General features: G+C 37.8%; 1 protein-coding gene across 1 annotated transcript in view; it reads right to left on the bottom strand.

Annotated features, from left to right (window-relative positions):
* The window catches only part of NBEA (neurobeachin), a 685,485-nt gene that overhangs the window by 43,885 nt on the left and 616,177 nt on the right, over positions 1-25,423 (bottom strand). The window contains exons 47-48 of the mRNA XM_077752635.1: positions 16,650-16,802; positions 453-620 (exon numbers count right to left, since the gene is read on the bottom strand). Coding sequence (XP_077608761.1) covers positions 453-620; positions 16,650-16,802 — 321 coding nt within the window. The remainder of the gene's footprint in view (positions 1-452; positions 621-16,649; positions 16,803-25,423) is intronic.

The raw sequence follows: 25,423 nt of genomic DNA, 5'->3' as shown, positions 1-25,423 counted from the left end.
TGAATATTCGGGAATAAAATACTATAGCCTCATCTATTTAATCAATGCATTTTTTGAGCATTCTGTGGAGAAGTCTAAGTTTGCTTTTATTAAGAAAATATATACTGGCAGGTTGTTTTAATGTGAACTTCATATTCAAATATCCCACTAGGTTTTATTAATAACACACATTGGGCATTAAGCATTTTAATGAAGATGCTGAAATAAAACAAGCAAAATAGGGATACTGGCGTGCATTATATACGTCTACAATTCAAAAAAGAAAAACATGGTGGTCTCATTACTTGGTTTTGACATATAATATTCATTTTCCTACATTTGTAAAAGCTCTGAAATTTATGTTTTGTAAAAATTGATGTTGCAAAGAAATTTATACAGAAAGAGGTGGAAAGCAAAATGTCAGTCTGTAGGATGAAAGAAATTTTTGGAATAATATGGGACTTAACACCTACCTCCCTTAGCACAGGGTCAGTGATACTATCCAGATTCACGGAGCCTTCGTAGGTTAAGTAGTGGAAAACGTTCAGAGCACGGACTGCTTCTGGTCCTCGCTGTTTATAGCCAAATATGAGGTCAATCCACTGATGCAGTTGGCAAGAAACAAATTCACTTTCCAGGGCCTGTGATGAGTCAAGAAAGACATAAGAGACAGAACACACTTAGCCAATCTCCCTTACTTTGAAATATTCTATACAAAGGAGTACAATATGTTCTTTGCATTACTATATTTTATCTATATGTATTAGACATCCTATTCCTAAAATGGCAGCATACAACCTCCAATAAAACACAGACCTGAATGAAAATGTTCTCTTTTTAAAATGCTTAACTTTCTNGGAGGGCACTTGTGGGGATGAGCACTGGGTGTTATATGGAAACCAACTTGACAATAAACTATTTGTAAAAAAAAAAATTTTTTTTAAATGCTTAACTTTCTTGTGGCTCCAACTATGTATACGATACGATTTTAAATATTAAACAGATTTCTTAAAAAGCCACAGGTATGTTTAAAACAAAAATAATTTGAAGTACCTGTTCTAATTTTACAATAATTTCATTTCTAATTTTTAAACATTAGTTTAAAACAAAACAATTTTATTAGAAATGCATTGATATACACTTTATTATCCTGCCTAAAGTCTTCAGATTTACCTCTAACCCTACTAAAGGGGCCCGCCTTCCTGCTGCTCCAAATGAATCCTTGCTTTTATACAGGTTAGGAATCCCTGGGCGATTTTAGATGTTTGCTAGCTAGTAGGAAATGAACGCAAATTAATGACATCCAATGACCACACTAAGCTTCCATAAAGGGCCAGGAAAAAGAAAAAAAAAAAAGGTCCTGTCTCCCTAAGAAACCATCATAAGCTTTCTGGAGGTATCAGGACATGTAGGCACAGAATTCTGTTCAACCTGTGATATGAGCAGTGACAATCGCTATATGGCTTACTATGCCTCTCACCTACTGCATTCTCCTGTCATCATTTCTTATTGCTTTTAAGAGCATGCCAATTTCAGCAACAGGAACAAAATCTGTAGAACTAGCTTCTTAAATTTCAACTAAGTGCAGCCATATTAAACAATTTTCTAAACCACAGCTGTAACTAAATATGTGAATGAAGATGTTCTCTGGCTTCACGACCCTGATTTCTAAGGTGCTGACATCAATTTGGATTCACTTAATTAAGAAATGATTTGTTAAATTAGCCCTCTGATAATTACATTTCATTTTTTAATCTATAAAATAGCGGAATGATACTTTTCAACTTTTCCTGTGATCACATTTTACTACTAATTTTATTCTCCTCAACTTCTTGCCTTATTTTCAAAAGTTTTGGTACTTTACTTAAACCAATTACTGTAGATGTTGCTCATTCGGGAATATAACAATTAGACTTTATTAAAGGGTAGTTTCTCTACTAACAGGATTTTTATACCCTGTATCGTAGTGTTCTTGATATAATATAGTTCAAACTAGAGCACAGGGAAGGAGATTAAAATATAAGAATGAGGTTGGTTAAAATTCTATATTGGTTATATCATTAATGTTGCTTTAGTCAATGTGTATACATGATTCTGTAAGTGCAATGTAACTAGTTAGTTAAGAAAAAAGTCAGACTAATTATTTAGTAATGCTTTCAGTGCTTATACAATAAATGAAAAGGATGAAAAACAAAAAGTTATGGAGCAGCTATTGTCCAAATGTATTCACAGGAATTCAAAATAATAGTGAAATCAGATGGATTATTTAAAGAAAGATTCTAACAATATCATCACATAATCAGTTAAGCAGCAACAGTTTCAAATAAATCTTAACAACATATTTGGAAAGGCCTGATGAAATTTACTATTATTCTGTTAGAGTAAAGCAATTATTGAACAAAATGCCTAATGCACATATGAGAGGTAAAAGGAATGATTATTTTTCACTAATTTGAATTTTAAAAATTTATTTGTTCTCTTTTATTTCTATCCTCTACTTTCATTTCTCTTCTCCACCAGAGGCAACACCTGTAATGTATTTGATGTTTCACCTTTTGTTTGCATGTGTTTTTATAAAACATTACTCATTATTTGTGTATGGATTTTTGACTCATGAGTATGATACAGGGTTATATATTTCATGTAGTTTCTTACTTTTTTCCACTCAGCATTGCTTTTTAAGATTATGTCACTGTATGTATGGGTAGTCCATTGCTTCTTTTTAAAAAATAATTTTTAAGATTATTTATTTATTTTGAGAGAGAGAGAGTGAGAAGAGAGAGAGAGAAAGAAAAAGGAGGGATGGGGCAAAGAGAGAGGGCGAGAGAGAGAATCTCAAGCAGGTTCCATACTGTCAGTCAGAAGTAGAGCTTGAACTCATGAACCATGAGATCATGACGTGAGCTAAAATCAAGAGTTGGGCACTTAACCAACTGAGCCACCCAGGTGCCCCGATAGTCCATCGATTCTAATGGCTGCAGAGGACTACCCCTCAGCAATGAGCATTAGACTGCCTCTAACTTCCCATGATACGATGCTGTGATAAATGTCCACTTTTGCATCTCCTTTTGGATCTTTGTAAGAATTTCTTTGGGACTCATAATCCGGATTAGGACTGTTACGTCACCGCGGTGGATGTGTATAAGCTCAATGACTCAGAGTCATTAGTCTGCGATGCGCTTCAGAATGGCTGCCGGCTCCACTCCCTCCAGCGGTGCATAAAGGGTTCTATGTGTCCACATCCCCATTGACTCTCGATAATATCCAGGTTTCTAATTTAGCCAGTGTAATAGGTATGAAACAATATCTCATTTTTTTTCATTTGTATTCCTCTGATTACAAGAGAATCTGACATCTTTTTAATATGCTTGTTGGCCTTTGGGTTTCCTCTTCTGTAAATTTCTTGTTCAAACCCTTTGCTCATCTTTTTACGGAGGTTCCTATCTTTATGCTGTTACTTTGCAAAAGTTCTTGACATATTTAGGATAATAGTTCCTTGTTGGTTTTAAACATTGCAAATGAACTCTCCCAAATGTCATGTGTCTATGAACTTTATCCATATTGTTCTCTGTTGAACAGAAATTACTAATTTTGAGATAATCAAATACTTTTTTCTTTTTATGCTCTTGGGATTTTGATTTGAAGTTACAAAGATAACTTTCTATAATTTTGATGTATTAGCTTTATATTTATGGCCTTACTTTTCATATATTCATCTTTAATTCACCTAGAGTCTACTTTCATTATTATGTGGTATTAAATAGGAATCCATTTTATTTTTGTTTTTAATTAAAAAAAATTTTTTTAATGTTTAATTTCAGAGAGAGAGAGAGAGAGAGAGAGAGCGTGCGAGCAGGGAGGGTCAGAGACAGAGAGGGAGATACAGAATCTGAAGCAGGCTCCAGGCTCTGAGCTGGCTGTCAGCACAGAGCCCGATATGGGGCTCGAACCCACTAAGTGTGAGATCATGAGCAGAAGTCGGACGCTTAACCCACTGAGCCACCCAGGCGCCCCTACTTTTGTTTTTATAGTAAGTCCGTTTTTCCAATACCATCTATTAAAAAAAATACACCTTTCTTCAGTGGTCTGTAATGTCATCTTTAGTATGTATATATTTGAAACAAAGATATAAAACTGCTAGTGTTTGCATATATGAATATGTACCTGGAAAAAGCAATACAATCAGCAGCCAAGTTATTAGAATCAATAAAAGGGTTGCAAGTTCCTCTTTCTTTCTTTATTTCCTTTCTTTCCTCCTTCAGGCTCCCTCCCTTCTTCCTTCCTTCCTTCCTTCCTTCCTCTTCTCTCTCTTTTTCTCTGGATATGTGTGAGTCTCCGGCTCGTCCCATTCTTTTTATTTCTACTGTTACCTGAATTTATTTTAATTATCTTTATCTCTCATATATCTTTTTTATTTGGTGGATTTATTCTTCTTTCTCAGAGTCAATGCAGCTATTTCTGGAGCTTTATTTTTCCCTGTAACTTTTATAATAAGTGCACATAGATACATCAAAATAATTGTGATTGGGAGTCCAATAAATTTATGGAGTAATTTAAAACACTAGTACTGGATTTTCCCATCCAAGGTTCCAGAATGTCACTTTACCTATACAGATTATTTTCTATGTATTTTATTAGAGTTAAAAATTAATATTTTCTCCAATAAGGATGTGAGAATTCTCAGATAGTCTATAAGCTTTGATGCAATTATAACATTTCTAAAATTGTATTTCATATTTGGTTACTGATTATGTAAAAAAATACCACTGATTTTTATAAGTTGATCTTGTTTGTGGCAATTAGTTATACAAATAACTTCTCTTTTTTTTTTTTTTTTTGAGAGAGAGAGAGAGAGAGAGGATGCAAGTGATCAAGGGACACATAGGGAGGGAGGGAAGTGGGACTCTCCAGAAACGGAGTTCGAGCTCACCTGATGTGGGGCTCGAACTCAAGAACCATGAAGATTATGACTGAAGCCAAAGTCAGATGGTTAACTGACTGAGCCACCCAAGCACCCCATATAACTTCTTTATTATTCTTTATTATTTCTTACAGAACTATTCTCAATTTGAGGACTACAATAAATAATAGTGGCGATAAGGAGCACTTTGTCTTGTTCCTAATCTTGGAGGATTAGTCTTGATCTGACACACATATACACACTTACACATACTATATATATAATTGTTGGGTTGTTAGATTATATTTGCTTTAGAATTTTTGTATTTATAAGTATACATAAAATGGCCCTGTTTCTTTATTCTTTTTTCTCCCTTTAGCTACTTTTGGAATCAAGAGCACACTGGCCTCCCGGACAGCGTGCCATGTTTTCTGCAACAACTTCCTAAGAAATGACTTTATTATCTCTTGAAAATCTGGTAGAATTTATCTGTAAAGTAATATGGTCTGGGATACTTTGAAGATGGGAAGATATTACCACTTAAATTTCTTTAAGACTTTTAAGTCTCAATTTCTTTTGGTGTCAATTTCAACATTTTATATATTTTTCTCAATTCGTTTCATCTCATTTAAGAAATTATATCATATTTGTTTCTAACAATCTTGTTTTTTAAATTTTTTCAATGTTTATTCATTTTTGAGAGAGAGAGAGAGAGAGAGCAGGAAAGGGGCAGAGGGAGAGGGGGACACAGAATCCCAAGTAGGCTCCAGGCTCTGAGCTGTCAGCACAAACTCTGAGATTATGACCTGAGCTGAAGTTGGGCGCTTAACCAACTGAGCCACCCAGGTGCCTTGTTTTAACAATCTTTATATGTATTTTAAATTTTTTTTTATTTTCTACAATCTTTAATTCAATTAAAGTCTATAGTTATTTATCCTATCCTAGTCTACAAGCTAGAGTGACTACATCTACTCTGCAGCAGAGTGAATCAATTGAAAATTAATTGTTTAAATAATTTTGCCTGAGGTTTTTTTGGGGGGGGATTATAAAATTAAATAACAAAGAAACAATAAGGTAGCAGATTCAACAAATAGTGTTATACGTTATACATGGTATATATTGTCTTAGACATCAGTCTTATAAATTGTCTTACACATTGTCTGTTCATGCTGGTCATTGTGTAGACAGAAAAGAAAATCCAGTTATAACATCTAAAAGCCAACTCTGGTTCTAAATCCCATGCATGCCTAAGAATCAAATTTTAGATAGTCCATAATGAAGGCATAAAGACCTATCTAAAGCTGAAGTCAGACACTGAGATTTAACTATACTCTAAACAGATATGCAATCTGTTTATTTGTTCCTTACAGAACTACATTTTCTTGCATAAGCCCATTTTGGACTCTGAAACAAGATTTTGTTGCAAATACTTACAATGGAAAAATATACAGAAATACTTGATTACTAAGCTATTAGGGTTATAATGGTCTTAATAGCTTGCTTTACCCTCTACTTGCATATCTAAAAGCAGAAGCAATTGCTTTAAGCCTAGATAAACCAATTCCCAATCCATAATTCTGCCCTGGGGATCTGGGAGGAAGGAAATAAGGAGTGAGCTTTAAACCACAGAGGATATCTCTTAGATGGATAATAGTTACCTAATGCTAATTTCCATATTGTCCCATGGGTATTAGATGCTAGAGAAGTCTTTCTCCAGTAGGTTTAGGATAAAGTGTCTCTGAAATTTCCAAAAAAGGAAACTAGGCTAGTGGATTTAACTCTGAGGAAAGAATATTTATTTTTCCTGAATTCTTTTATTTAAAAACATTGAATGTCCATCTCCTCTTCTAGACTAGAGCAAGAATATTTTCAAGCCCCTTCTTATTGCTTCAAAACTCTGCTTCTGATACTGAAAAAATTCTCTAAAGAGAGTTGCTTATAGTCAAATGGACAATCAGAAATCATAGCGCTACTTCTTCTGCAGGGGACTTAAATTATTCTATTACTTAATTGCTTACTGGATGTAATAATACAGAGGATTCTTTTCCCTTCCCACTTGCCCCACCTTGGTCTTAGCCATCCCTGCTCTCCACATGGGCGACTGCAATAGTTCTCAACCTGTTTCTCTAATGTAACCTGTCTAGCACCCTGCTGGGGAAATAGACTTCCGAAACCATCTTGCTCCATGGTCATCCTCTATCTCAAATTTTCCAAGGTTCCTGCCAACAAAACACAGTAGGGTAAGCTTTACCTGACCCCTAAGGCCTTTTAAATCTTGATCCCACCACACCACTACTTTTCAGGACTTCCTGACAGGATTCTTGGCTCCAAGAAGTACAGACAACTCACAGCCCCAGGCACTAGCAGCTGGTACAAGCTTTGAGTCTCTGTGGCTCCTTTGTCCTTAAGACGAAAGCAGTTCATTTTCCTGCTTCCTTTTCCTCCTTCTTACTCAAGTGCAGTGTTTGTTTCCTGAGTTCTCCAGCTCACACTCTATGAATTCTTCTATGAATTTCTATGACACTTGAAATCTGGACCCTCCTGTTTAATGGAGTAAGATAATGTACACACATTTACTTGTGAAAATCAATTTGCATATAAATTGGAAAGTGCTATACAAACAAATGGGGTTATTACCAATTAGCACTTGTTTCAAACTTGCGATACTGTTTCAAACTTGCGATATTAGAATTAGAAGCATTTTGAAGAAAGGGATCATATCTAATGCTTCTTTTCCATTTGCCATAGCTCCTAACCTAACATTAAAAGTATTTGACAAATATTATTGGTTAATTAATTAAGCAATGGGCAAGATGTGTTGGTAACAAGAAGGAAAAAAATGTCAGGAGTGGGAAAGGAGCTCATTCATTCAGCAACTATCAACTGACCATCTGCTATGAGCTGACAATATTCTAGATTTTAGGATTATAGCAGTGAATAAAAGAAAACACTGCTCTGCAGTGGGAAGAGGTCGACATCTCCCCCCCACCCCCCCCCGCCCAGGTAATTAGTAAGATACGGAGTACAGCAGAAGGTAGTAAGTGCTAAAGAAAAGAGAAAGGTAGGAAAGAATGTTAAGGGATATAAATGGATGGGGAGGGGGTTGCTTTTTCAGAGGTAGTGGTCACAGAAGGCTTCCTTGAGTCTGTGATAATTAAGGACCACCATGAGGAAGTGAACTACAAAGACATCTGGGAGAAGAGGATTTCAAACAGAGCAACAGCCATTCATTCATTCATTCATTCATCCATCACCCATTCAATATGGAGCATCTATTATGGGCCAGGGGGTTATTCTAGGCCCCAGAGATAATACTATGATAAACAAGACAAAACCTCTGATCACCAGAGGTATGTCCCATTGAAATGCAAATAAACAATGTGAAAATACTCTACTCTCTCTCCAGCCCCAAATTACTGACCATTTCCCCTATGCTAGAAACTCGTCTTGGATATACAGATGAATAAGCATTCCATGTCCTAAAAAACATCACACTCTAGTAGGAGATACACATGTCAACTTGGGCTTTTCCTGCTGCTCAAATGCTACACTGACAGTAGGCACTAAATGTTCTACCCCATCCCATTTCTGCTGCTCTATCCATCACCGCTCTACACACCTGTGCACCCTACCATATACTTGCCTCTGTAAGACTAGAGAGGTCTGAGGGAAAATGGTCACAGCCTGTAAGCTGCAGAAAGAGACCGCTGGCTCCAACTTTAAAATACATCCAGAACTGGGGTGCCTGGGTGGCTCGGTCGGTGAAGCATCCGACTCTTGATTTCAGCTCAGGTCACGATCCCAGGATCGTGGGATTGGAGCCCCAGCTCTCAGTGTGGATGGAGCCTGCTTAAGATTCTTTCTATCACTCTGCCTCCTTCCTCCACTCACGTTTTCTCTCTCTCTAAAATAAAAATTAAAAACCAAAAACAAAGCCATTAAAAAAAAAAAAAACCCACGCAGAACTGATCAATGTCTTACTACCTCACTGTTACTACTCTGGTCCAAGCCACCGTCACCTCTCACAATACCTGCTAAGAGATATGCCTGATTCTACCCTGTGCCTCAACAGCTCACCCCCAACACTGCAGCCAGAACAATCCTTTCAAAATGTAAGTAAGATCATGGGACTCTTCTGCTCAAAGTGCTGTGCTGGCTTTCCAGGTCACTCGGGGTAAAAATGCAAAGTGCTTACGACAGCCTTCAAGGCCTGCTGTGACCTGGCCTCACTGCTGCTCAGTCTTGTACTGGGCGCCCCTGCTCACTCCGCCCTGGCTCCTTGGCTTCCAAGGGAAGCACATCCCTACCACAGGGACTTTACTCCAGATGGCCCTTCTGGCTGCAACGGTCTTTCCCCAGGACAGTCACTTGGTCCACTCCCTCACCTCCTTCCAGTCTTAATGCAAATCTCACTTTCACAGTGAGGGGATCCTGACCACCCACGCTTATATTCCCAATCCCCTTACCTTCCACTACCTCTTTCCATACTACTGATTACTTTGTAACATGCTACATGTTTTACTTATTTATTTACTATTTTGTTGTCTGTCTGCCTTTGATCAACAGTAAGCTCAATGAAGGCGGGGATCTTTGTCTGTTTCACTGGTATACCCCAAACACACACAACAGCATCTGGAACATTCAGTGATCATCTGTTGAATGAATGGATGGTAGCCTCTATCAGCATTTGCTGTGACTGCACGTCTACTTGTCTGTGCTCCTAACCACACTGGGATCTTCTAAAGGCCACTGGCTGTGTTGCTCATGACCGTGTTTCCAGAGCCTAGAGCAGCATGGACTGTGTATCAGGCCCTCAATGACTGGGATAAAGAAAGAATTTCTCTGTTTTTGCTTTCTTTTGAGAAGGATCCATGTTCAATGCTTTTTCGTGCTTTCCACAGTGCCTTACTCAGAGCTGGCTCCCAGTGACGGTTTATGGAATAGACGGATCCCATCCCCAGTTACAGAGAGAAGGAGGGCACTGCAATTCCAGGGGATTAAGGGTGCCTCATCTGCCTGAGGTGTCGCAGCTAACAGGGCCAGAGCGTGTGCGCAAACACAAGACGTCTACCTCAGTATTCTGAGTTGCTGCAAAACACCTCCAAAAATTCTCATTTACTGAAATTTCTTTTTTGAGAAGGGCATTTTTTTAGCGTAAAAATATACTCCAAATGCACACTGTTACCTATCGAAAAGAGACTTTTTTCTTTAAAATATGAAGATCTTATAAAGGAGGTAACACAGCAAAAGCAAAACGAACACTCAGTTCTGCTTTCTCTGCCTCAGTGCCCTGTGCTCTGCCGCCCAGACTAAGAATGTTCTACACGTGGTCCAGCAGCACCAGGGATCTGCTGAGCTGAGGGCGGGATGAGATTATCAGTGCACATCCGTGAAAGGCCTTTTTCTAAAGCACATTTAAAAAAAGGGCAGATTATGATTGATGAACCCAGCATTAGGGTAATGTTATCAGAGATACTTTCTATTTCTGTCCTTTGTGGAGAGGTCAGATTATAATCATGTTACAACTGAACACAGTGCTTTATTAATGTTTCATGAGTGAGTTGGTGTAATCAGCCTAGCTGGATGTGGGTAAATTAAACCAATTCTTGATGTATGAACTCAATGCATTTGGAATTTATCGAAATGTCTACTCAAAGTGTCTATATCACTTTCCCAGCTTTTCCAGCGAGGCCAAATTTTGAGTAAAACACAATCCCTGTCACTATATTTACAAGGTACAAACAGCTCTAATTAATGATATATATTATTTCCCATAAGTAGAACATCAATTAACTAGAAAAATACATCCTTAAAAGTCAAAGGACTGTTTCACATAAAAATTTCTACAAATGGATCAAATACCTTTCTAATTACTGCTGTGAGATAATAAGACTGACTTATGATCAATGATATCATCTCTTTTTATAATGCTACTTTTGTTTTCTTTGCCTTGAATTTCTGAGTGACATCCTGAAAGAAGAAGGAGGGGATGCTCATGGATACAGAATTCTAATCGCCATTAAGAAATGAACTTTTTTCTTTTCTTTTCTTTTTTTTTTTTTTTACAATTTGGAATGTCATTTCTTTGAGGTAGATGACATTTTCATTTTATACTGTAGGCTTTATTACAAAGAACTCCTTCAAATAACTGAAGGTAATTCTAGCCCAAATTATGAATATATGGGAGTACATTTTCTCTAAACCTATTTCATAAGAACTAAATCCTACATGAGCTACCCAGCTGGTACAAAGTCAGAAACTTTTAATGTTACAAAACAATATAAAAGAATGTGGAGGACTGTGGTCATGGAATTTGTGGAAAATTTAAACCCTTCTATATTTTCTGTTACAACTCAGGCTTTGTATATGAGGGAAATGTTCATCCAATAACCATTCCTTCAGTAAAGAGACACACACACAGAGAGAGAGAGAGAGAGAGGAGAGAGAGAGAGAGAGAGAGAGAGAGAGAGATACACATGACTGATTAAATTTCCAATTGTTAACACAGATGCCTGACATTATTTCTGCATGACATCAGTGTGATCCTTTCCCGTCAGTACGATGGGGGGAAACTGCCCAAAAGCTGGAGCAAAGTCAACTAAGAAGAGGATACTGTGAAGAAAAACTACAAGCTGAAGGAAAGCAGCACAGGGGACACCGAGGGAGGAGAGCAGACACACGCTACTTTTCAGAAGACGTCCTTTGCTCGCTCTGATGTCTAGGACTATTCTTGTAAGAGGTGGGACTCTCCCACTGCCCGTTAGCTCTCATTCTGATGCAACCAAGAGTAGCGGCTATGGACGCAGAACCTTGTTGACGCCATGATAGCTTTCCCTTCCTATTCTTCAGGGTCTCTTCCAGGGAAGCCCAGGGAAAGACAGGTGCCTGTCTGCTCTGTGCTAGGAGGCACTTCCTACATACGGGCTCTGCATCCTGGTGCTGCAGAGAACCAAGACAGGGGCAGTTTGGTTTTCCCAAATATGCAGGACTTTGTGTCAAGCCTTTCACTCCATGGAGTCAAGATAACAGGAATTTGGTTTAGAATAAATAAAAACCCCAGTGCTTCTTTCACTTCTTCACAAAAACAAGTTGGAACTTGTTGTTATAAAAAAATGTAATATATAATATAATATCTGACAAAGTATATGACAAAGAATAAACACTCAAAAAATGGCACAGGGTATAAGGACTCTCACTGCCATTACTGCCTCTTGGTCAGCCTTCCTACCGGGATGACTCAGGACCATCACTGAGCTATGGGGTAAAGTGACTAAGATTAGCAGCAGTTGTGAGTCCTATAATGAGGACTGTAGGGAAAAACATGTAAGCAGCTACACCAGGGAAGTCAGGAGAAGGTCGTAGACTAGCTGTATAGCTGTAAGGAGGGGTATAAACTGTATAAAACGTGTATAATAACATTCCACTTATTAAAGGCAGAATTCTGTCTGCCTTCATGTTTCACTACACTCCTAAACTGGAAGTGCTCACACAATGACGGATAAAACCTGGGGCAGAAGGTACAGTCACTCTTCCAAAGCTACAAAGTTTACATTTCCTCCAGGGCCTCAATTAGTACTTGACTGACTCCTTTATTGTAAAGCTTTGATACATTTGATTAACTGATTTTGCAGACTAGAGATTTTAAACAATAATTTCTAATCGGTGTGGCTATAAAGGGAAGTGTGCTCACAACTTAAAGAAAATGTAAAAAGAACATAGAATTATATCTTTCATAGAATAATAATAGGTACTCATGATAATAAAGAGAAGAAGTTTCCTCTTTTGCATAAGAGGATAGGGAACCAAGGAGTGATAAATTTTAGAAAAATAACAAGTCTCCAAAAAAGTTTTCACTATAAAAATGTAGAAACTTATTTTATCTGGAATGTTATTTAGTTGGATTATATTACACCCATCACATTAGATGAATGAAGCCTCATGATTTTATGCAAAGTTAGTCAAGAGTGTATGGTCTTGCTTATTCAGTTTATATCAATACGAATCACCTGATGGTTTCTTATCCGTAATAATTATCTTTCCCTATATTCAAGAAATTCTGTGTATAATGCTATCTTGAGGATTTGCTTTTAGAAGCACAGCTGCCTTTTCTTTTTCAATTAGGCATATCATTAATAAAATCATTAATTCTGTGGGCATTTCATTAATGAGGAACACAAAGCTTGTAGTCACTACTTAATGTTTTATTAAAATACATGTAAGATGTTTTAGCAACTAAAAAGCACATGAAGTGACACTCAAAATCGTTAGTCACTAGAAAAATGGAAATTAATCTATAATTAGATTTTGTTTCACATCCACTAGAATGGTTATAATAAAAAACAGGCAATAACAAGTGTTGGTGAAGATGTGAAGAACTGAAATAGTCATCCATTGTTTGTGGGAACATAAGACGGTATAGTCACTTTGCAAAATAGGTAATTTCTTAAAAGGTTAGGCATACATTTACCATGACCCAACAATTCTGCTCTAGGTATACACCCCAAAGCAATGAAAACATGAGTCTGCAAAGAGACTGGTATGGGCATGTTCATAGCGGCATTATTTATAACAGCCTAAAATGCTCAACAAGTGATGAATGGATCAACAAAACATGAAATACCATTATAAAAAAAGGCAAAGCACTGATACGTACTGCAACACGGATTAATCTCAAAAACCATGCTAAGTGAAAGAGGTCAAACACAAAAGAACACATATTAATCAAACCTATGGAGATAGAAAACAGATAAATGGTAGCCTGGGGCTGGAGGTGGGTATAGCGACTGAAAATGGGCACAGGATCTTTCTGGGATGATGGAGATGTTCTAAAATTAGATCATGGTGATGGTCACACAACTCTGTAAATTTACTAAAAATCAGTCAATTGTACACTGAAAGCAAATGAATTTTATGATAATGATTTAAAAAACCACTTATAAAGTATCTACCCACATTTCACAGGTGAGAAATGTGAGGACCACAGATGCTTCACAGTTGACCCAGGGCAATGAATCTAGTGAACGGCAGAGCCCAGGTTCAAGAGCAGAACGTTATTAAACTCCAACTCATACTCTTTCTAATATGGTATTTATTATTAGCGCCCACGTGAAAAGTTCTGTTTAATCAGTTGGGTGCATTCACATGAGCAACAGAAAAATCTGGTCTGACAATTTTTGGCTGCTTCATTCGCCTAAATGAACGAGTCATTCAGTTTAACTAGTTTCGACACAACTAGACAACATATTGAAATCACTGAGATTATTACTCCTATGTGATTCCAAAATTCCCTCAGCAAATATTTACTGACAAACTATTTTGTGTCAGGCACAGTTCTGGCTTCCACAAATATATAGTGGAATGCTGCGACTGAGAGCTGCTGACACATAGCAGGTTTCTAGGGTTGAATTTGTGGGTCTGACACTGACATACTGGTGGCATTCAGGTATGTGAGGGTAGTATGGAAATGGATGACCAGTTCTAAAAATAAGTATAGGGTTTAGCAATATAATGCATTATGGAAGGATGACTCCTTCACATGCAAAAATATAAATTGAAGAAACAATCTGTTATTCAAGGAGGTAGCATGAAATAACCCCATGTATCTGGAAGTACCAATTTATAGGTTGAAAGTGAGAGAAGCCATACGTACAAATTATGCAATACATGATATTCCCTCAAAGAAGGAGACCCGATTGCAGATTATATACACAGTACTTTTAAACACAGGTATACCACATCAGCAACAGTTTTCTAAAATAAAATATATTAAAACTAAAATATTTCTTTTTAATATTTTTTAAGTTTATTTGAGAGAGAGAGAGAGAGAGAGAGAGAGAGAGAGAGTGTCTGTGCGTGCGTGTGTGTGTGCAGGGGAAGGGCAGAAAGAAAGGGAGAGCTGAGCCTGATGTGGGATTTGAACTCCCGAACTGTGAGATCATGACCTGAACCGAAATCAAGAGTTGGACGCTTAACCAAGTGAGCCACCCAGGTGCCCTAAAAGTAAAATATTTCTTTTCAAAAAATTTTTAACGTTTTATTTTATTTTTGTGTGAGAGAGACAGAGTGTGAGTGGGGGAGGGGCAGAGAAAGAGGGAGGCAGAATCTGAAGCAGGCTCCAGGCACAGGGCCCGCTGCGGGGCTTGAACCCATGAACTGCGAGATAACCTGAGCTGCGGTTGGATATTTAACAAATTGAGCCACCAAGGTGCCCCAGTAAAATATTTCTTAGACAGAAAATATAGTCCCAAAATTGAGGGGAGGATGTGACTGACAGTGAAGTTCACAAAACGAGAGAGAGAGAGAGAGGGAGAGACAGATACACACACAAAATTAGGGGGTAGAGGCAGGAACCACATATAATATGACCCTGTTTATGTGAAATGTCCAGAATAAGTAAATGTGTAGAAAGTAGGCTAGTAGTGCAGAGGGCTGGGGAAAATGGCGGAAGATACTGAGGGTACTGGGTTTCTTTATGGGGTGATAAAAATGTTCATAATTGATTGTGATGTTTGCACAACTCGGTAAAAAAATTAAAATCCATTTATGTTTTTACGTGATGTGGGTGAACGGTATGGTATGTGAATCATATCTGCGTGACATATGTAAATTATGTAAGTCTTAACCAAGAGAAAGGAGTGACAAATATGTGAACTCCACTGTAAATGTGAACTTTATTTGGATTCTGATTCACATAAATAAGGTGTAAAATCAAAATAAAATACATTTATAAGACTCTTGGAAAAAATTGGTAGTGAGTGAAATAGGGTTAAAAAACTATTTTGAGGGGGTGCCTGGGTGGCTCAGTTAGTTAAGCATCCGGCTCTTTAGTTTCTGCTCAGGTCATGATCTCATGGTTTTGTGACTTCAAGCCCCTCATTTTGGGCTCTGCACCAACAGCACAGAACCTGCTTGGGATTCTCTCTCTCCCTCTCTTGCTGCCCCTCCCCCACTCATGTTTCCCCTGTCTCTCTCAAATTAATAAATAAACTTAAAAAGTTTAAAAAGTATATATATATATATATATGATCACTGACTTTCTTGGTATAATTCCTCACTTTACTAAGAATAATAGTACACTAGAGGGATTGTTTGGTAAAGTGGTTCATTTCCATATATCATAACCACATGGAGATTAAAACCTCCTTAAATAATGGATAAAATACATCAAAATCCATAAAATTCCTACATGCTAACATTCTGGTTATACATTTTTTCCTATTTACACATTTTCTATATGAACACCCGGACATCTGTCATATAGATTTAAAAAGTAACGATATTTTCAATCTATGAATGTTTACTAGATGTTCTCTTAAAGACAAGTATCTAATATTTTAAGGTATGTTTCATAGCTTATAATTTCCTGCATGCAAATATGTTTTAAATGTAAGTTATTTGCTTTTGAATATTTTATGAGTGAAAAAAGAGTACAGATTTAGCCAGTAGACAAAAATAAGAAATGGACATTTATTTCAAGCATTTTAGAATATCTTGTATTAGTCAACAGATGCTCATCTGATTATCTTCTCCTAAGGGAGCAAATATAACTGAATTACCATTTCTTTATTAGTCTTCATGAAAGGAAAATCCACTCCGCAATAAAGAACGATGTCAAAAGACAATAGTAAAATTCTTATCTTTTTTTCTTAAAATTTTAACCTTGTATTTATAGATGTTAAATGACAATTTGTTAAATAGTCAGAAACAAAATAAAACAACAGACTATTTTTACTTCTTGATGACTGCTCAAGCAAAACAAAATCTTTCTTACCATCCTGTTGATCCGTACAAAGTCTTCAGGTTTTTTGGCCCAAGGGGGAAGACCGACATCATTTACCACAACTTCATCTTCTCTGACTCCGAGATTGTATCCATTACTGTTGACAAACATCTCTGGTAGGTAATAGAACTCTGGAATTAGTTCCTGCCAGGAATAAAAATATATTAATATATTTAATATGTTAAAATATATTAAACCACTTTAAAAGTGAGTTGAATAAAACTATTATAACTTGTTAACTATAAACTGAATTAAACAAATTCTTTAAATCCAGTATTTTATTATTTAATTCTTTATTTGATTTTCTTAGAAAAGAGGAAGAGAAGGAAGAGAGGAGAAGGAAGGAGAAGGCCAATATTTTTCTTAAACATTTATTTGATAATTTATGTTTATAAAACTTTCAGTCTTATCTTGCTACAATTAGTTAAGAGAAAAGAATTATAGAATCAACAGTAGTTCATAATAGTAGTATTAAGCAAATATATAAGCTATATCTACAAGTCTATGCCACTCAATAACCTTTTTTGAATATTATTAATACCCAAATTAAAAAAAAAATTTTTACCAGTATTAAAAATTATGTAATATCTTCTACTTTTCTTTTTGATCACACATACAACATAATTTTTATTTAAAAAACATAGTTTTATTTTGTAATTTGGCACAATTACTTTTGCACCTACCACTAAACACAATGAAGAGATGATATGCAGCATGACAATAAGTTTTAAATGTTTAACACATGGCACATGAATGGTAAGTTCTTAATAAACTAGTTACAAAGAGAACTTATGTTACTTGTATGTAAAGATGGCATGAACAACATGATTCAAGGCAAAGACCTGTGTTTGATGCACAATGTCTAATATGAGGTTTATGTTCCTTTAGAATAAATCTGATATGGAAATGAACTGTTTTAAATTTTTTAAAAATGTTTTTATTTATTTTTGAGAGAGAGAGACAGCGTGAGCAGGGAAGGGTCAGAAACAGAGGGAGACACAGAATCTGAAGACAGGCTCCAGGCTCTGAGCTAGTTGTCAGCCCAGAGCCCTACACGAGTCTCCAACCCACGAACCGTGAGATCATGACCTGAGCCAAAGTTGGACGCTTAACCGACTGAGCCACCCAGGCGCCCCGGAAGTGAACTGTTTTTATGGCCCTAGAAATGTTTTTTGTTGTTGTTGTCATTTTTCGAAGCAATTGGGAGAAAATGCAAACAAAATCCTCCAAAAAGTAAACCATTGTAGTTTTATGTATACCATCTATATCATAAAACAACAAAAATCTTTTCAAATATCAAGATGAAGGTTAAATTAACTTTATACCAAAAAAGCATAACACTGATAATGAAGCACCTGAAATTCAACTCTTGCTGTGGTCCTCTCTAAAGATTCATAGGAAAATTAAAAAACAAACAAAAAAACCACCCAAAACACCAGACACTGATATCTTCAAATAAATCAAATTATTAATTTTCCAAGAACAGCATACACAAAAGCTTTCTCTTTATGGGTTCTCCTGCTAAAACCAACATTTGTCTAACTTATGGCCTAAGTAGGTGTTTATCTTAGTAATGCTCTGTGAGAATTTGATTATTATCCATTCTGATGATGATAAGTATAAACCATAAGAAAAATAAAACATAATAAGGTTTGAGTACAGGGCACTGCGACAGGTACAAGGAAAGAAAAAAACGAACAAGACATGGTTTTATTTCAAGTAATTTATAATCTGGTCTGTGGGGTAAATACGCAAACAGATGAATGTAATACACAATAATAACTGCTTTAAAGAAGTAGAAACCCAGAACAAGGGAGCACAGAGAAGGCAGAGAACACAGGAGAAGTCAGGAGGGACTTGACTGGAGAGCAGACATTTGAATTTGACTCTGGCTAAGATAAAGGCAGGGGGGGAGAGGGGCAGGGGACCATCAGGAAGTATAATCAAGAGGCAGTAAGGACTGAGTATGGGTTGGAGTATAGGACATATTGGGGGACAGATCAAGATGGGGGAAGTGGGATGGTGAGAGTTATATGGAGCCAGATGATGAAGAACATTTTATGCCAAGCTAAGCTAAGCTGTTTGGATCTTTGTATTGGACAGATTTGTTTTTTCTTTTTTTTTTTTTTAATGTTTTTGATTTCTAGGAGAGAGAGAGAGAGACAGCGTGAGCAGGGGAGGGTCAGAGAGAGAGGGAGTCACAGACTGAAACAGGCTCCAGGCTCTGAGCTGGCAGTCAGCACAGAGCCCGACGCGGGGCTCGAGCCCACGAACCGCGAGATCATGACCTAAGCGAAAGTTGGACGCTTAACCGACTAAGCCACCCAGGCGCCCCTGAGCAGATTTGTTTTTTAACAAGACATTGGATGGCAACAGAAAGGATGGATGCAGAGGACAGATACTGGATATCTGTGCATATGTGGGGAGAAGGGGAATCAGAAGCAGCAAGAAGAATGGGAGGGAAGGGGGAAGGGCAAGCGCGAGTTGTAGCGACTAAGGGGACATACCATGGTACTTGAGCAGGGAGGGTAGCCTGTGACAGAGGCGAGGATGGGTGTGCAAAGAACAGAAGGAATTAGGTGACTCACACTGCAAGACATTTGCTCATTAACAACAAACTACATGACTTCAAGGTCACAACGGATTGTGGGGAAGGAGAATTATGGTGAATTAATATAAATTAATGTACATTTTCAGTGACCTGTATGTAAAAGGGAAACTGTTAAGGGGCTGAAAGAAAAACCAACAGGTAAAGAAACAGTCTTATTTGGAAATCATGATACAGTTTAGTTGGTGGGTAAGACAAGAGCTAAACATTGATTCAGAAATATTTTATCAGTAAGGATATAATGAACTGATCTCCGGGCCGGGTAAGCACTGATGGTGTATATTATATTGCTTTGAAGTAGCAATCTGGTAAAGGTGTGTGATCACTGATGAGAAGGTAGATGCTTCATTACTATTCTCACTCATTTGTACGCAATCAGAAGTGCATAGTCGTTATATCTGATGTTTCTATTCCTCTAAAATTCAAATGTTGAAACTCCATCCCTCTATGATGCTATTAGGAGGTGGAGTCTTTGGAAGGCAATTAGAATTAGATGAGGTCATGAGGGTGGAGGCCCCAGGAAGGGATTAGTGTCCTTAAAGGAGCCTGCCTCTTGACCATGTGAAGACACAGCAAGACAATGGCTGTCTGTGAACCAGGAAGCAGGTGCTCACTAGACATTGAACTTGTCTATGTGGACACCTTAGCCTTGGACCTCCAGCCTCTACAACCGTAAGAAATAAAATTCAGTTGTTTATAAGTTCCCTAGGTTATGGTAAATACCGCTGCCTGAGCTGATCAAGGCAATAATTATTAACCTATTATTTCAATACATTAAAATAAAACTTAACAATTTTCTTTTGATCTTACTCTCCTGGTTGGGGAAAACACAGACAATTAGTAAAGGATACTGAAAAGATAAAGACTATGGCTATTTAAGCATTACCCTTTCTTTATCTGACATGTAACAGCAATAGTATTCCAAAAGGGGAAAAGAATGTAAGCTCATGCAGTCCCTCTTTCTGCAGGGTGATTTATATGTAGGAGACTCCCATAAGTCAGGGATTTCCTTTACTGCCTTTCATCAGTTATTTGTGTTCACGTCTTATCTCTAGAACTAGACTATATAAGCTTCCTTGAGGACAGAGAGATATATCCACGTGGAGATAGCAACATAAATTTATTTTTTATTTAAACAGCCCAAAGAGTCTTAATTTATCTTCACCTGTCTTGGTGCTTTGTAATGTTTTCCAAATATATTATTTCCATTTTTTCCTCTGTCGTGTAGGGTCACATAAACTATCTGGTTATTATTAACCTACTTACCACTATAATACTATTTTCCTGAATGTCATTAAACTACATTCACAAAGGCAACAAAGCCCTAGGATTTTATATTAATATCAGTTTGGGCAAAGCAGATTTTCAAGCCTGATATTATGAGGTTCATTTTTTGTTGATCCTTCGTAGCTCTTGGTATTATACTTTATATGTAGCAGGTGCTCATTAAATATTAAGCTACTGATGAAGATATTAGGTCAAGTTATTTTAATATCACTAGAATTCTTCTGGGAGAATATGTAGATGGTTGGAGGAATGCCTCAAGACTGGAAAAGAGCCAATGGAGGACTTTATTAGATAAAAGAAAAAGGATGAAACCCCCAAATAACATTTGTACCCTTTGGGAGGAAACGTTTGGAGCTTAAAAAACATCTTGCTTATCTTACTTATGTATAAAAGGTTTAACAGCATAAAACAGTTCACTTTAAAATACAGAGAAAGTTAATTGTAAAGTTGCTGACAAAATTGTACCCCAACTACAGAAGTGGAAGAAACAAGATCTACTTCAGTTTAATTGAAACTTTCTGGCATAAGAAGGAGCTAAAAGCTGGCTGCCACCAAGGAAAAAATGCAAAACGGGGCCAAGAAAGATCTGCCCTGGTGGTTACATAGAAAGTCAGGAGGACAAGTTAAGTATTTCATCAGGAACACTCAGGGAGGCAAGGCCAGTTATAGGAAAAGGTAGCATTACTGGGGCTTTCCGGATGATCCCTTTAATAAGGCCACATCCGGGGCGCCTGGGTGGCTCAGTCGGTTAAGCGTCCGACTTCGGCTCAGGTCATGATCTCACAGTTTGTGGGTTTGAGCCCCACGTCGGGCTCTGTGCTGACAGCCAGCTCAGAGCCTGGAGCCTGCTTCAGATTCTGTGTCTCCATCTCTCTCTGACCCTCCCCTGCTCACACTGCCTCTCTCTCAGAAATGAATAAAACATTAAAAAAAAAAAAAAAGGCCACATCCTCCCCTCCAGTCCTCATCTGAACCACCAGACTATGCTCACTAACTAGGATGTTCACTAAGGTGCTGGACTAAGCTGTTAGAAGCCTGATGTTTGGAGTGGAAGAAATGCTTTCAGATTTCGAATAGAGGGAACAGTCACAAACAGACACATTTTTAAGGCAAATATAAAGAAATTCCTGGAGCTCAGCTTAATTGTGAGACCCCTAAAAGCTTCAAAACATCAGAGCTATATGTGACTGAGCCTGAAGTCCTGAGCTGGGAAGTTTGGGATTTTTTTTTTTTTTTTTTTTCCCTGAAGGGGAAGGTAGAGAGAGAGTAAACTCATGAAGTCTGGGGAGAAGTTGCTAAAGGAGCAGAGTGTAAATGATTATGCCTCCATTTTATTTTTAATCTTTAAAATTAAAAAATTAAAATATCTTGTTTCAAATAGCATTTTAAAATTTAATGTTAGTCTTAGAAATGCAGGACATTAGCATACAATTTGTATTCACATTTATAGCATTTACAAGGTTTGCTTATTTAAAAAAGAAAAACCTAATGAATAAGAGAGTTTCATCTCTGAGACTCAGCTGTTACATCCCAGAAGATGGCAATGACTGTATCTGAGCTTCAAGACAAGAAATCAGCTGAAATGTTACCTCTGGTCAATCTTAAAACAGCAGGCAGAATTTATTTGTATCATACTATGTCTGGGTACTGTTCTAAGTGCACTTTACATATATCTTCTTAATCTTGACAAAATTTCATGGAGTAGGTATTCCCATTCTTCCCACTTTATCGACATGAAAACTGAGGCAAAGAGAAGGTAACTAATCTGCCAATGGTTACAGCGGAAATAGGTGGAAAAGCCAGAAATCAAAATCAAACACTGTATTTAACTCCAGGGTCTCTGCTCTTTTGGTTTCTATTTTGCCTTCGGAGCAGCAACCTAGTCCTTCTGTATGGACTTCATTCTGTTTTGATTTTCTGCACAGCCATGCTAATTTTCTTTTTTTTTATATATTCGGCTCCTGGGTCCCACCACACTGGGAATCCCTAGGGACCACTGTCTAGTATGCACGCCGGTTCACACCACTCACTTGGTAGGAACGGTGCCTAGTACATAATAGATACTCAGTACAAAGGTGTGAGATTCAAAAAAAAAAGGAATCAATTATTGCTGTATGTTTACAATTTCCTGAGTTTCAGGCATGAAAGAGTGATAAAAACAATACTGAAGGCCATGGCTTTAAAGCTGTGTTGGATAAAGCAGGGGTACCATTTAGTTGATTAACTCCCATTTAGGTGAAGATAACAGGGAGACGGGGCAGGCAGTTTTGGGATTATCCCTTCTACCAGATAAGTGCTACTTTATGTCCATCAGAATCAAATAGATCTGAGTCTAAATCCGACTTCTTGCTAGCTTGGGTAAGTTTCTGAAACTTTTGGGAAAAAAAATCAGTTTCTTCAATATGCAAAGTTGTGATGATGATAGCAATTAACTCACAGGGAACATATAAGGATTAAATAGGGACAACAGAGTAAAACAATGCATTTAAAGCTTTATGCAAAATATCTTTTAGAAACAATTCATTCTATCAACTTTTTTTTTCCATGCAGATCAAAAGTATTGCTCTGACTTTGCCCAGGACCAAAGCATACACTTTAACCAGTAACAATCCCATAAAGTGGTGAAGTCTATTTTTTCCCTCTTGGAAAGCAGGCAGGCGTATTTCAACACACAGAATGTGAAAAAATGACACTGTAGGGCTTCTAGAGAAGTCTCAGACTTCAGAGGCCTTGCAGCTTCTGTTTTTATCCGCCTAGAGGCTCACCATCACAGAAGGTAGTGTGGCCCCCTTGCTGGAGTGATCGTGGAAAGGGACAGACTTGTCTGGACAGTCCCGAGCTATTCCGGCCAGCTCAGATGGGTGATGAACACGTGCGTAAAGCCATGCTGGGTTCTGCAGCCCGGCCCTGCCCCTACGCTGTCACCATGGAGCACAACTATAAGCAGTCCTTGCTGGGCCTTAACTGCATAACTGTTAACAAATAAATACTTGCTGTGGTATTAAGACGAAGTTTGGGGGTGCTTTGTTCCACCCGTTAATAGATAACAGAAACGGAAATTGATGCCTGGGAGTGGAATGCTAAGTAATAAAAACTCAACCTTGGCAGTGGCATTAGGGCTGGGAAGGAGACAGAGGCTGCTGAGGCTGTGAGGAGGCTGGGTAGAGTCTGGAAGATCAGTCGGCAAGCAGGAGAAAGGCAACCGGTGTTATGTGGTGGGGACACATGAACAAGACTGTTTCTTGCAATAATTTCAAAAACAGCAGGAAAAGCATCTAATGAACTTGCGCTCTGCATTAGGAGATCTACAGTCAGGATGATGAAAGTGGCCATTGGTTTCTTTGAATGATCTATGGATAAGGTATTATAAGCTAAGGAAGAAACTGCTCAGTTTTGAAGCAATATTCAGGGGAGATATGAATAGGGGCCTAGGACAATGTATTCTGATGCCAAAAGATTCTCAAAATATGAAACAGGTTCAGAACAAAGATCCATTACAAGACGCTGCAAATCAAATATGACCAGAAGGGAAAGGGCATGGCTGGATCCCCTTTTATACGTGCTCAGCAAAATTCAAGGTGGTGGTGTGTAGAGCAATTAATTCAGCTACACAAACGGATTCTAAGAATCTTCAGGGCATTATAAACAGCATCTTAACTCATATTCAGAAGCAGAGAGAGGATCCTATCTCCAAAGGACTTTTGAGTGCAAGTTTTTTCTAATGATGAACTATAATTTGATACAGAGCAAGTGCACAGAATTTTAAAGGAGGTTAAAAGATGTCTTGGTCCCAACGTTCTATGATCAGGAAACATTTGGGGAAAGCCACTGAGCTGCAAACAATGGCTATCACTTATGGAAAAGAAAAGTGATTAAGTGGGTCCCTGAGGACCTATCTCCACAGTCTAGGAAACTGACCACATGTGTCTGGCTATAATCTCTATGAATCAGCCACTGCTATGTACCTTCCACACCCCTTCCTTTGCAACACTGTGTTGAGGTTTACCTGTTTCTGGCTTACCACATGGGACAGAAAATCTGTATTTCTAGTTTCCAGGTATCCTAATTAGGAATTTCTCTACCTTATCTGTACCCGGACCTAATAGAGACCGTGAGATAAGAGATTTTGAGCTGGATACAATAATGTAGCTAACAAGCTGAGTATATTTTGCATCTAGGAGGAAAGTGAATTGTGATCAGAGAGAGGAATTTAGTAGACTGCAGAGATGGCCACAAAAGTCCTCTTGAAATGAGACTTCGCTACTTAACTCACCAGGAAGCAAAGTTCATTTGAGCTAGTACTGTGACTTTTTTTGACCAATAGAATGTTATAGGGGTAACATTATGTGACTTTTTTATTGAAAGACAGAGAGAGAGAGAGAGAGAGAGGAAGTGGCAGAGAGGAGTGTGTAGAGAGAATCCTAAGCAGGCTTCGTGCTGTCAGCACAGAGGCTGATGTGGGGCTCGAACTCAGGTACCATGAGATCATGACCTGAGCTGAAATCAAGTTAGATGCTTAACCAACTGAGCCACCCAGGTGCCCCAACACTATTGGAGTTTTAAGCCTAGGCATTAAGTAGCCTTGCCGTTCCCATTTTTTTTTTCATCCTTTTGCTAGCAACCCCCCTACAAAAAAAAGTGTGATTTTCTTAGAAAGACTATATAAAGAAAGAGCACCAGCCAGGCCCTAGCTGTTCCAGCCACTCTTGCAACAGATAAGTGAGTAAAGTCTACTTGAACCCTCCAGACCCAGACAAGCCACCCCAGCTGACCTCAGGTGAACCAGACACAAGCTGTACCTGATGAACCCTATTCTGACTGCAGAATTCTGGGGAAATAAATGGTTGTAAGGTTTTTTTTTTTTTTTTTT

Source organism: Crocuta crocuta, unplaced genomic scaffold, assembly GCF_008692635.1.
Source record: "Crocuta crocuta isolate KB4526 unplaced genomic scaffold, BGI_CrCroc_1.0 scaffold190, whole genome shotgun sequence".
NCBI classification, from domain to species: domain Eukaryota; kingdom Metazoa; phylum Chordata; class Mammalia; order Carnivora; family Hyaenidae; genus Crocuta; species Crocuta crocuta.
Note: the sequence above shows the minus strand (reverse complement) of the source record. Positions and strands in the feature narration are given on the sequence as shown.